The sequence below is a fragment of the Centroberyx affinis genome, unplaced genomic scaffold (assembly GCF_046629955.1).
Source record: "Centroberyx affinis isolate AG114_WGS23_722 - 3 ecotype Tasmania unplaced genomic scaffold, CSIRO-AGI_Caff_v1 ptg002974l_1, whole genome shotgun sequence".
Lineage (NCBI taxonomy): Eukaryota > Metazoa > Chordata > Actinopteri > Beryciformes > Berycidae > Centroberyx > Centroberyx affinis.
This window is the reverse complement of record NW_027281082.1, coordinates 322,175-334,423: the sequence shown is the minus strand read 5'-3', so window position 1 is coordinate 334,423 and position 12,249 is coordinate 322,175. Positions and strand designations below refer to the sequence as shown.

The 12,249-nt window shown below is 45.5% G+C and overlaps 1 protein-coding gene across 1 annotated transcript; it reads right to left on the bottom strand.

Annotated features, from left to right (window-relative positions):
• Positions 1 to 1,375: 1,375 nt before the first annotated feature.
• Positions 1,376 to 11,818, bottom strand: LOC139658835 (prestin-like). The gene is made up of 6 exons (XM_071537013.1): positions 11,658 to 11,818; positions 7,889 to 8,028; positions 7,485 to 7,595; positions 4,817 to 4,998; positions 2,386 to 2,550; positions 1,376 to 1,615 (listed from the first exon to the last, which is right to left on the bottom strand). Exons 1-6 carry the CDS (start codon positions 11,816 to 11,818, stop codon positions 1,376 to 1,378), a joined length of 999 nt encoding a protein of 332 aa, XP_071393114.1.
• Between the last annotated feature and the right edge of the window lie 431 nt (positions 11,819 to 12,249).

The following is a 12,249-nucleotide window of genomic DNA, read 5'->3' as shown; positions in this document are numbered from 1 at the left end:
TCCACCCTTACACAGTAGCTATTGTTGGGGGAATTGGGTTGCTAGAATGCACCGTGATGCAGGGAGGGCGTCTTGTAGCTCCACCTGTTTGGAATTGTATGTAAAGGTCCATTCAATCAAATCTTGATTGTCAATCAATTTTTATTGGACAATCTTTCAGGCAGATAACAGGAAGGCTAAGCGGCAAGCTTAGTGACAAACAAGCCATTGATCTATAAACGTAGGTCTACTGTATGTGTAATATCTGTATTAAATAAGACGAATGGGCACTTGATCTGTGCTGTGCAGGCACTTTGTGGAATGGGAGTATACTCAGATGAAGCCTAGTGAGCAGTGAGAAATCACCTGTTGATGGCCCATAATGTAATAGAACATTCCTTTTGAATGGGCGGGAACCATAATGTCACACAGTCCATTAATATTCTCCTGCTGCGCCCGCGTCTTGGCTCTCTGCTCTGGGGGAATGATTAGGGTGACGGACGACGGGGCGATGACACAAGAAAACAACTTCCCCACCTCCTCTCTTCTCCTCTCCCCACCACCCCTCTCTTCACTCCCCCTCCCCTCTACCCTTCAACACAACAGCCACAAATTACCCACTTTGCTCTCAATATTATCAGGGCTGATCGTTGCTGTCCATAATTAGAGTCTTGGTGTCGTCTAGCCTCCATTAGGCTAACAATAGAGCCTTGGAATAAGGCCACTTTGGGCAAATAACGTGTTGAGAACACTTGACTTTTGTGAGGAGATAGTGGCAAGCATCTGATGCCATTACTGAACAAAACAGCCTTGAATGGCTGTGTGGCTGGCGGCTGTGTGAGAGCCAAGGATAGGCTGACTGTGGAATCAGCTCTATTGCAGAAAACACACGTATACGCGCGCGAAGATGCATAGGATGCATACACAAGCCACTCATTCTGTCACTCAGTCTGTCACACATGCAGACAGATGCGCACACACACACACACACACACACACACATGTCCACACACCACACACGTATAGAGACGTACACCACACACACACACACACACACACACACACACACACACACAGAGAGAGACTACTACAACTATTACTTAAGCTACTACTTCACCTACTTCAACTTCTTCATTTTTTTCCATCTTTCTTGTTCTCTTTCTTTTTTCTTCCTTGTTTTGTTGCTTTCTCGCTTTCTTTCTTTCATTTTCTTTCTTGCTTTCTCTCTTGCTTTCTTGCTCTTTCTGGCTTTCATTCTTGCTTTCTTTCTGGCTTTCTTTCTTGCTTTCTTGCTCTTTCTTGCTTTCTGTCTGGCTTTCTGGCATCAAAATCCACTCCATTATTCAGCCTGAAATTAGCTGTTTTCTGTGGGGTTGGGGGTTGGGGGGTTACCAACCTACCCTGTCGGTATTTTCCCGACCACGTCCACTCTGTAGTTGTCCGACAGGCGGAGGCCGTAGGAGACCCCCGTCGACACGATGACCACGATGATCTCTCCGGGAATGGGGACCGGCAGCTTCTTCTTGAAGCGCTCGTTGAGGTCTTTGACCCCGTAGAGGAAGACGATGCACACCAGGCCCAGGATGAGCGTGGCCACGTTGGTGCTGGTGATGTCACTGAACACCGCCTGCACGCTCTGGGAGGAGGGAGGAGGGAGGAGGGAGGGTGAGGCAGAAAATATTAGCGGGAGAAAGCGAGAAACGTGATCTCAAAGATATTAGTAGAACTGATGGGTTTCGGCACATGGCCGTTGACAAACTCTGACGAAGGCTATGTGCCCAAACACAACGGTTTTACTAATAAATCTTTGTGTTGCTGGGATTTCTTCTCTCCCAGTGTTTCCTGCCCATTAGATGCACCTTGTTAGTGAAACTGTGCCACAATACCACAGAATTTAATATATATATCATTTCAACCTGCATAAGCCTAGCTGAAAGTGCCTTTTCTTTTGCTGCATGGTAATAATCTCGTCAACCTCTTCTCAAATATATTGGAGAATTTTTGTGTGTTGTGAGATAGATTATGATTGGATTTTAGATGACAGCATAATGAAATATGCTCTTGTTTTCTTGTTTTTATTATCTAATTTTTAAATTTTCATTTAATTTATGTATGTTTTTTATCTAATTTTTATCTAAGTTTTCTTTATTTTTTGTGTTGAGACAGATTCTCTGATTTGACATTAGATTCTAGCATACACATACTGTACATAGTACATTATTGAACAAAACACCTGCAACTGAAAAAGAAAAAAGTATATATTTTTCTTCTTTTTTGTGCAGAACAAAACATTTGAAGAATTGAAATGCATTTTTTTCTTTTTTTTCAGTTTGCATTTACAGCTAGACTCCCAACTCCCAAACAGAGGACCCAAATCCCCCCTCCACCCCTAAAACAGTGACTCACATAAACAGCGGCGAGCGGCCCGCTGAAGCGCTGCGTCTTCACACCCAGCAGGTACTTCAGCTGGGAGACGCAGACATGAACCGCTGCTGCTGTGGTGAAACCCCGAACCAGAGGCTCCGTCAGGTAGATCGACACAAAGCCAAACCTGAGGAGGCCCAGGACGAACTGGAGAGAGAGAGAGAGAGGGGGAGGGGGGGAGAGAGAGAGAGAGAGAGAGAGGGAGGGGGAGAGAGGGAGAGGGAGAGGGGGAGGGAGAGGGAGAGAGGGAGAGCGAGAGAGAGAGAGGGAGAGAGAGAGGGGGAGAGAGGGAGAGAGAGAGAGGGAGGGAGAGAGAGAGGGAGGGGGAGAGAGAGAGAGGGAGAGAGAGGGAGGGGGAGAGAGGGAGAGAGAGAGGGAGAGAGAGAGGGAGGGAGAGAGAGAGGGAGAGGGAGAGAGAGAGACCGAGAGAGAGGGAGAGAGAGGGAGAGAGAGAGGGAGGGAGGGAGGGGGAGAGAGGGAGAGGGAGAGCGAGAGAGGGAGAGAGAGAGAGGGAGAGAGAGAGAGGGAGAGAGAGAGGGAGAGAGAGGGAGGGGGAGAGAGAGGGAGGGAGAGCGAGAGAGAGAGGGAGAGAGAGAGACCGAGAGAGAGGGAGAGAGAGAGAGGGAGAGGGAGAGGGAGAGCGAGAGAGAGGGAGAGGGAGAGAGAGAGGGAGAGAGAGAGACCGAGAGAGAGGGAGAGAGAGAGGGAGGGAGAGACAGGGAGAGAGAGAGAGCGAGAGAGGGAGAGAGAGAGACAGAGAGAGAGGGGGAGAGAGAGAGAGAGAGACAGAGAGAGAGGGAGGGAGAGAGAGAGGGAGAGAGAGAAAGAAAGAAAGAAAGAAAGAAAGAAAGAAAGAAAGGGATTAAAAAGACAGACTACTGTTGTTGTGTTTCGACATCAAACATCAAATTAAAGTGTGAATGCGTCAACACAGATTCAGGTTTCAGCTTCCGGATCGACGCCCCGAGGCTCTGGGTCAACAAGTGGTTTACTGAGTGTGAGAAATCATCAGAACGAGCTCGCGGGATTTAAGCTGTTTAAGTTGTATCACTTTACTGTGTCGGGCTAACCGAATACCAGCCGCTCCACAGGGGACAGAGCTAGAGAAAACACTGGAGCACAAACACGCTGCTTCTACCAAATCAACTTCCAGGTAAAGAGCTTTCATGGAACTAGTTTTTTTTTTTCTTTTCTTTTATTATTATTATTTACAGACAAGGTGTCACCACACCAGACCCAAGATAAAGTGCATACATAAAAAAAACAAAAAACAAAAGAAACAAACAAAAACCTAAAAGGCCCCACCCGCCCCTACATAGTGTTAGTGACGATAAAATGACAGACAGCCAGACAGACAGACAGAACAGAGAGACAGACAGTCAGTCAGACAGACAGACAGACAGACAGACAGACAGACAGAACAGAGAGACAGACAGTCAGTCAGACAGACAGACAGAACAGAGAGACAGACAGTCAGTCAGACAGACAGACAGACAGACAGAACAGAGAGACAGACAGTCAGTCAGACAGACAGACAGACAGTCAGCCAGACAGACAGACAGACAGACAGTCAGACAGACAGACAGACAGACAGACAGAACAGAGAGACAGACAGTCAGCCAGACAGACAGACAGACAGTCAGCCAGACAGACAGACAGACAGACAGACAGACAGTCAGACAGACAGACAGACAGACAGAACAGAGAGACAGACAGTCAGCCAGACAGACAGACAGACAGTCAGCCAGACAGACAGACAGACAGTCAGACAGACAGACAGACAGACAGAACAGAGAGACAGACAGTCAGTCAGACAGACAGACAGACAGAACAGAGAGACAGACAGTCAGCCGGACAGACAGACAGACAGACAGACAGACAGAACAGAGAGACAGACAGTCAGTCAGACAGACAGACAGACAGAACAGAGAGACAGACAGTCAGTCAGACAGACAGACAGACAGACAGACAGACAGAACAGAGAGACAGACAGTCAGTCAGACAGACAGACAGACAGACAGACAGACAGACAGACAGACAGAACAGAACAGAGAGACAGACAGTCAGTCAGTCAGTCAGACAGACAGACAGACAGACAGACAGACAGACAGACAGACAGTCAGTCAGACAGTCTCCACAGGTTATAATTAATGAAAAAAAAAGTTCATTGGCAGATTCAGAGTTTTCAGGAAGGGGGCCCAGGTGTCATGAAATTTAGCTGTTTGATTTTTGTTACATGCGGTGATTTGTTCCATTGAGAGGTGTTCTGCTAACAAACTGAGCCATTGTGATGTTGTTATTTTGTGTCTGTATTTCCAGTTGAGCAACATTGTCTTTTTTGCAATGGTCAAGGTGATAAGTATGGCGTTGTGGTATTTGTGCTTGTGTTTCATGGAACTAGTTGGAGACGGACCTGGATGATCCCCACCAGCGTAGTGAGCACCACGGCCAGCTGGACCCGCCTGGCGTCCCGCGCCTCCACGTCCAGCACGGCCGACGCGTTGGTGCCGTTGGCGGCCTGGACGTAAAACATGGCGTCCGGAGCCTCCCGCACCACCACGCCCCCGATCATCAGGCTGATCACCGCAAAGGTTCCTGCAGAGAAAGACATGCTGACACTTTAGGACTTAACTTCTGTCACCTGGTGGAGGTTTTTAGCCAAGGTCCAACTGGGAATCAAACTCCTAACCCTGGCAGTGTTAGAGCCATGGATTACATTAAGATCAAATATGCTGGGATTTATAGGATATACAGTACCAGCCAAAAGTTTGGACACACCTGATTTCATTCTCTCAAAGTCATTCTGATCTAAAGGCTTCTCCTTAAACGCTTGAAATGTGTTTCTTAGACAAATGTAAACACTGAAGTCGATCCTGTGTATGAATTTCTTTCCAAAGCCTTTTGCCTTTCCATCAAGGCAAAGGGCGGCTACTTTAAAGAATCTAAAATATAAGATAGTTTTGATTTGTTTAACACTTTTTTGGTCGCTGCATGATTCCATTTGTGTTATTGTCATAGTTTTGATGTTTTTACCGTTATTCTAAAATGTGGGAAAAAAAAGTAAAAATAAAGAAAAATGTGGCGTGTCAAAACTTGACTGGTAGTGTGTTTTCTCTCCTCTCACACTATGGATGGATGCCATGATAAAAAAATAGATGTTTGGTGGCCATATTTGAGGCTACACCCTTCATACTGCGTGTTTCTTCTCTATTCTTTCCTCTGCAACCTCTAGCCACACATTTATGAAGACACATATGAACATATACAGGCTTGACGTTACATTGGAACACCTAATGCCTAATGTCTGATCTTAATGTGATCAGTCGCCCAGACACAGACTCCCTTATCAGTGTTGGCCCTCATTAGAGAGAAGTGCAGTAGAGCAACACCAAAGCAAACACCACAATGCTTTCTCAAACATCATTATGGCTGAATCATGGAAATTTCCCTCCTTAATGCCACTGTTTTCCAGGCTTGCTGGTGTACAGTAGTGTGATTTTGGCACCATGCACTTCAAGGGTGTGTTTGTGACTGAGTGTACACACACTATCATGTATTTCTTTGGAGTCGTATGGTCATCTTGCCCAGCACTTGAACAGAAGCCCAGATATTTCTTCTCACTCCGTGCCAGAAGCTGAGAGATCAACGTTTCCATAGCGACTTACTGTAAAGCGGCGTGTTGGGAAGAGGCCAACTGCTGCCTGTCGTGTTTTCATTGTTCCTCTCACCTCTGGGTTTCTAAAAGGCTGAGCAGGCTCGGGTTATGGTGTCCGTTTATCAGGTGGACTCAAAAGGTTACAGCCGACATTTGAGATGACACGGAGCCCTTTCTAGGAAGGAAAGTAGCCCGTGCTCAAAGGCGGAGGGGGGTGTGGGTGGGGGAGGGGGCGGGGTCACTGAAATCTCACGGTCACATCGCTAATGTCAAGTCAGGACACACTGAGCACATCTGAGTGAAAGACGACAAAGACAAAAAGACGAAAACACGAAACCTGCCCAATGTGAAATCCTCTATTGCTTGTGTCACATACTGCAGATCTGTCTGTCTGTAGTTTGTAAATCTTCAGACTGTTTGGTAACACACACACACACACATACACACACACACACACACACATACTTACGTAAGTCACTTTTAGACTTACATTCATTTCCTGGAGACTTACCCTAACCGTAACCATAACCACTACTTGCCTAAACCTAACCTAACCCTAACCTTAACCACTGACCCAAAAACCAGCTTTTTACCAATTGGGGACACGGCTTTTGTCCCCAATTGCAAGTAAGTAAGTAAGTACACACACACAGACACACACACACACACACCGCTGGCTGCAGACCCCATGTGTGTGAGACAGAGACGGTCAGCAATCTGAGCTGACCAGTGTGTGCTTGGCACTGACCGTGGAAAACAATCTGGCTATGTGAAAAGGCCACTGGTTGTCTGAGATTAAAAGACAAGTTAAGTTAAGTATTCAGCTCTAAATCAATGGTGGGCAGGCTGTTAGAAGCTTCCTTCCCAGTGATGTTCTGCCAGAGGTTGATGGTGTTTACTTGTTGGTAACAGACACTGCTCAGATAAGAGGAAGCCATACTGCTGCTTGCAAAGTGATCAGTTATTCTACCACCAGTTCCTGATGTACAGCAATGTGAATGAGCTTACATTCAGACCTAAAAATCAGTCATGTTTCTCTATTTCATTTTGCAGGTTTACGCCGCCTCCAAACTGTGGATATTGGTGGAAAACTGAACTTGTACTTCCTTCTCCCTTCCTACTTCCTTGATTTTTCTCAAACTACAATTTATAATACTTACTAGAGAGACCAAAGGGGCAAGGGCTACAGACAAGACAGTTTACTGTGTCACAGTAACCTCCATTTGAAAACAAATCCACCTTATCAGACTTTTCACTCTTACTTAGAACGTTACTGAATGGATCTACAGCCACATATCTCTCTCTTTCTTCCCCAGTTGTTATCATCTTCTGCGCACAGCCGGTTCTCTCTCCGCTCTCCATGCTGGCGCCAGACGAGGCTGATGACCGCAAAGCCTCTGCTGGGTGTTTCGGGTTTAACTCTCACCTATGGATATGTGTCTGGAGGTGCCGAAGAAGGTGTAGAGCAGGACGGGGTAGAACGAGGAGTAGAGGCCGTAAACCGGAGGCACGGCAGCCAGCATAGCATAGGCTAGACCTGGGGAAGAGGAGAGAGACAGACAGAGACACAGAGAGAGAGAGAGAGAGGGGGGGGGTAAATAAATCAAACAGACCCAGAAGCCAAGTGATTGCGTCACACAGTAGAGCTCGAGAGATACCAAAACAAACACACAGTGTGAAGCCCAAACAAGCCGGTCAGGAGCCAGCAGCTGGCCCCTCACACACACACTCGACCCTTATCTCCTCTGCTGAAGTCAAGGCCGCTGTACGGCAGGGCGGTGACGTCAGGACGGGACGGGACGGGACGGGGCGGGACGGGGCGGCACTGACCTTGAGGCAGCTGCACAACTCCTGTGCTGAGGCCCGACACCACGTCCTGAAACAGGTAGTCCTTCACCGGATAGGACGGCAGCCATGTTAGGATGGGCAGGACGGTCAGCGCCGCCGCCTTGGCCTTCGCCGACGAACACCTGTGGAGAGAGACGGGAGGGAAAGATGGGAGGGAAGGATAGGAGAGAAGGATAGGAGAGAAGGACAGGAGGGAAGGATAGGAGAGAAGGATAGGAGAGAAGGATAGCAGGGAAGGATAGGAGGGAAGGATATGAGGAAAGGACAGGAGGAAAGGACAGGAGAGAAGGATAGGAGGGAAAGAGGAGGGAAGGACAAGAGGGAAGGATAAGAGGAAAGGACAGGAGAGAAGGATAGGAGAGAAGGATAGGAGGGAAGGACAGAAGGGAAAGAGGAGGGAAGGATAGGAGGGAAAGAGGAGAGAAGGACAGGAGGGAAGGATAGGAGGGAAGACCAGGAGGGAAGGATAGGAGGGAAAGAGGAGGGAAGGATAGGAGGGAAGGACAGGAGGGAAGGACAGGAGGGAAAGAGGAGGGAAGGACAGGAGGAAAGGACAGGAGGGAAGGACAGGAGAGAAGGATAGGAGAGAAGAATAGGAGGGAAAGAGGAGGGAAGGACAGGAGGGAAGGATAGGAGGGAAGGACAGGAGGGAAGGATAGGAAAGCAGGATAGGAGGGAAGGACAGGAGGGAAGGATAGGAGGAAAGGACAGGAGAGAAGGATAGGAGGGAAGGACAGGAGGGAAAGATGGGAGGGTAAAAGGAAAGAGGAGGGTTAATTTGTCACATTAGTCTTATGGTAATCACTTCATAATTTAAAAGAGGCAATAAGTAAGATGTTCACTGCCCCATGGCCAGGCCTGTGCCGATATGAAGATTTCATAGTACGATTGTCTTGGCCAAAATTATCTCGATAAACCATATTATCCTGATAATTATTAATAAGATGAAAACCTTAAAATCAGTACTGTAATATGCTTCAATTACTTATAAACTATTTTATCACGTCAATAGCAAGACATTTCTCTTTTTTAAACGCGTATATAAAATATTTCTGTAAAATAGTGACTTTTTGCATTTGCTATTCAGCCTCCCAACAAGATGCCAGTTATCACGGTGGTCACAGTGATAAAGATAAGTGGCGGTGTAATAACCGTTATTGTTTTTTACCACGATATAGTAATACCAGTTATTGTCCCATCTCTACCCATGGCACAAAACACCTAGAATGACTATAATCAGGTTTAACAGGGTGGACAGGGCTGCTGATCAACACCAGTGACTCAACGATTACTTCACCAGGTGCTCAGATTTCTGCCTTTTATAAATCACTTTCTGTCCTGCACTCTGTGTTGGAACAAACTTATGTAGGAGGAAATAAGTTCTGTTGATTTTGAAGCAGTTTCTACTGGTCGACAATAGAGGTTGATAAAGGACTACACAGACTTTTTGGGAGTTTTGGTCCGGTAGATAGTTCTGTACATGCTAGCGCTTTAGCATGCATGCTAAAAGTGAGAAAATGTGAACTTGTAGCAGCTCTAAGGCTGATGGTTTGTTCAGTTTAATGACACATGTCTAAACCTGCCAGGCTTGTTTAGGGGATTAGTAAATTAGACATAAAATTTAACAAAAAACGTGCATTTTAAATGGCAGAACATCTCTCTTCCCACAAGACTTTGAGCGTAACTTGTTTTGTTTACACAAAGCGAGCCAAGTTAGCCACACAGCTAAAGTTTCTGTGCTATTGATTCGTAATGAACTTCAGTAATGATGAAGATTGAGATTTTGTTTTCAGAAGTTATGAATCTACAGGCCATAAAATAAAAACCAACACCAACTTTGGATTACTAAAAACTCTATCTCTATACTTTGAGGATATTGCTACATTTTGTATGCTAAAGCGTTAGCATGCGCGCTGGACAGAGCTAACTGTAGATGAGATTATTGAGATGAGATGATTTGCCAATCCTCTCATCAGATATTGGCAAAGGTGAGCAATGGGCCAAACTCCCAAAAAGTCAGAGGAGTCCTTTAATGCCCCTTTAACTTTCAAGTACCTTCTATCTTGTCATATATTACCTACAGGTCCCTGAATGTTAGCTCACCTTTACTGATATACTGGTGTTAGCTAATTCCCACCAATTATCTCTTTAAAGATCAAGTACCATATGACAACTTAATCCTCCTCATCACCAGATTCCTGAACATTAGCTCATCTTTATGGACACGCCGACGAGAGATGTTGCTTAATTCCCATTTCCTGCCACAAACTGATCCCCAGCAAGTGAGATAGGAGGTTTATATTTACAGAGGAATCAAAGAGCTGATCAATCGTGCCAGCGCAGGACAATGAGGGTGCAACGTCCAGGTCGCGTTTTATTGCCTTTGCTGATTTAATGGATAAACAGAGAAATTCACACCAATTCAATGGTGGTAAGAGTGACGGGTGGAAGAGAGACCATTCCATATCCTGAATGATATACTCATTTTAAGTAATTCTGGATAAGAGCATCAGCTAAATGCTAAAAATATAACATTCATGTCAAGATTTTTAATTCTAATTCTAGTTGTGTCACATCGTTAATCCTTGCTACCACAGTTATAGACAAGCTTATATTGTGTGAAAATAGTCTTATTCTGATAAAACAACACACACACACACACACACACACACACACAGCACTGCAGGAGAAGCAGGTTTCTTCCAACATTATCTGCCTTTTGTCCATTTGCACATGGGAGGGGAACGATGTACTAAAAAGGGATGAGGTTCTTATAATTGATCGTCCTAAATGGCAGACCACACCCTCAAATCAAAGATGACAATCTGCACTTTAGCCCCACAGTCACTGTGTTGTTTCACACCAAACACCGAGCCAAAAGATATATCACTGTGTCACCGTCCAGATACCTATAAAACTCAAAGGAGAAGAGATCAGGCCTTAACTAATGTGTGTTGGTGACTGTACTGTCACTGTATTTTTTTTAATGTTTTTAACTTGTGAAGCACTGTATACTTGTCTTGAAAGGTGCTATTGCAATAAAGTTGTGCTTAGTTTTACTTACTTACTCCAAAATGGGTTCAAAAGCCTTTATTCTATTTGTCTATTCAGTATGAAAAGTTGAAAACTGTGCCAGATGCGTTTCGGCCCAACAGACTTCATCAGTGTTAGGAACCAAATAGAATTAAGGCTTTTTAACTTGTTTTGGAGAGCCTTGAATAAGTTTTTCCTCATGACTACTAAACCCTTTTTTTTTGCCACAGAGCAACCAACCCAACAATCTTTAACATCAGAAGCTAAGAAGCTTCCCAGCCTCCTATCTGTTTTTCCTATAAAAAAGCCTATAAAACTCACTGTGTGCATGTTGTTTTTATTCATTTATACTACCTAACCACTCTCAGGAGTCAACATTAAGAGCCCCATAGAAGGGCATATAAGGATTTTTTTATATGAAAATATATCACGATATGACTCACATATGCAAAAATCACAATCTTAAATCATCCCATTGAACAAAAGGTAATGTTAGGTGTGGTCTCAAAAAACAAAACTGAAATTTTCAAATCATACTCCTACCATACCTCACTTTGTCAGCGTTTTTAAATAAAATGTGCTCGTTATCATCAGTTTAGAAAGAGGAATCGTGTGTCACGATATCACCAAATCATCACAATATGATTCCACTGAAAGGCGATAAACGATAATATTGAATTATCGCCCCTGAGAGATATGTATGTAGATGTGTACTCACTGGAGCTGCTGTGCCAGTCTCTGTCGGAGGGAGGGAGCGCTCCTCTGTCTGCGGTGCAGCAGCTGTGAGCGGAGGAAGGCTTCGTCGTAAACTGGTCGCTCGACCCGGTACATGAGCGGAGCCTCGGCGTCGTCCCGGGCCGCCGCTTCTTCATGCTCCATCACACCGGGAGGAGGGCTGGGCAAGTCGGGGGGCGGGGGGGAGGGGGAACGATCCGGCTCTCTGCTGCTGTTTATTCCCCTCGCTGTCTCATCTCAAGTTTAAGTTCTTCTTCACTCCTTTGTTTATGCCAGCTTTTCTCTCTCTCTCTGCACTTCCCTTTTCTGCTCAGAGGGAAAGAGGAAACAAAGACAGGCAGTTACGGTCGACTCTGTGTGGTTTGGCTTTGACTAGTGGGACTGCACCAACTTTTCAGTACTAAATGAAAAGAATGGGAGCAGTGGCGATAACCCGCAAGGTCTGTGTGTGTTTTGCATGTCTGCATTGATAAGAAGGAATTTATTTGGATTTGGGAGACTGCCACCTTTGAGTAAATGTTTTATCCGATTATTACTCTGCGGGCAAATATTTGCTCACTGCCAGTGTGTGGAGT

Coding starts and splice junctions, on each gene's coding strand:
- LOC139658835 (XM_071537013.1), bottom strand. CDS start 11,818: ATGGAGCATGAAGAAGCGGCGGCCCGGGACGACGCCGAGGCTCCGCTC. Junction 7,596..7,888: donor AGTTGTGCAGCTGCCTCAAG/GTCAGTGCCGCC, acceptor CCTCTTCCCCAG/GTCTAGCCTATGCTATGCTG. Junction 4,999..7,484: donor CTCCAGACACATATCCATAG/GTGAGAGTTAAA, acceptor CTTTCTCTGCAG/GAACCTTTGCGGTGATCAGC.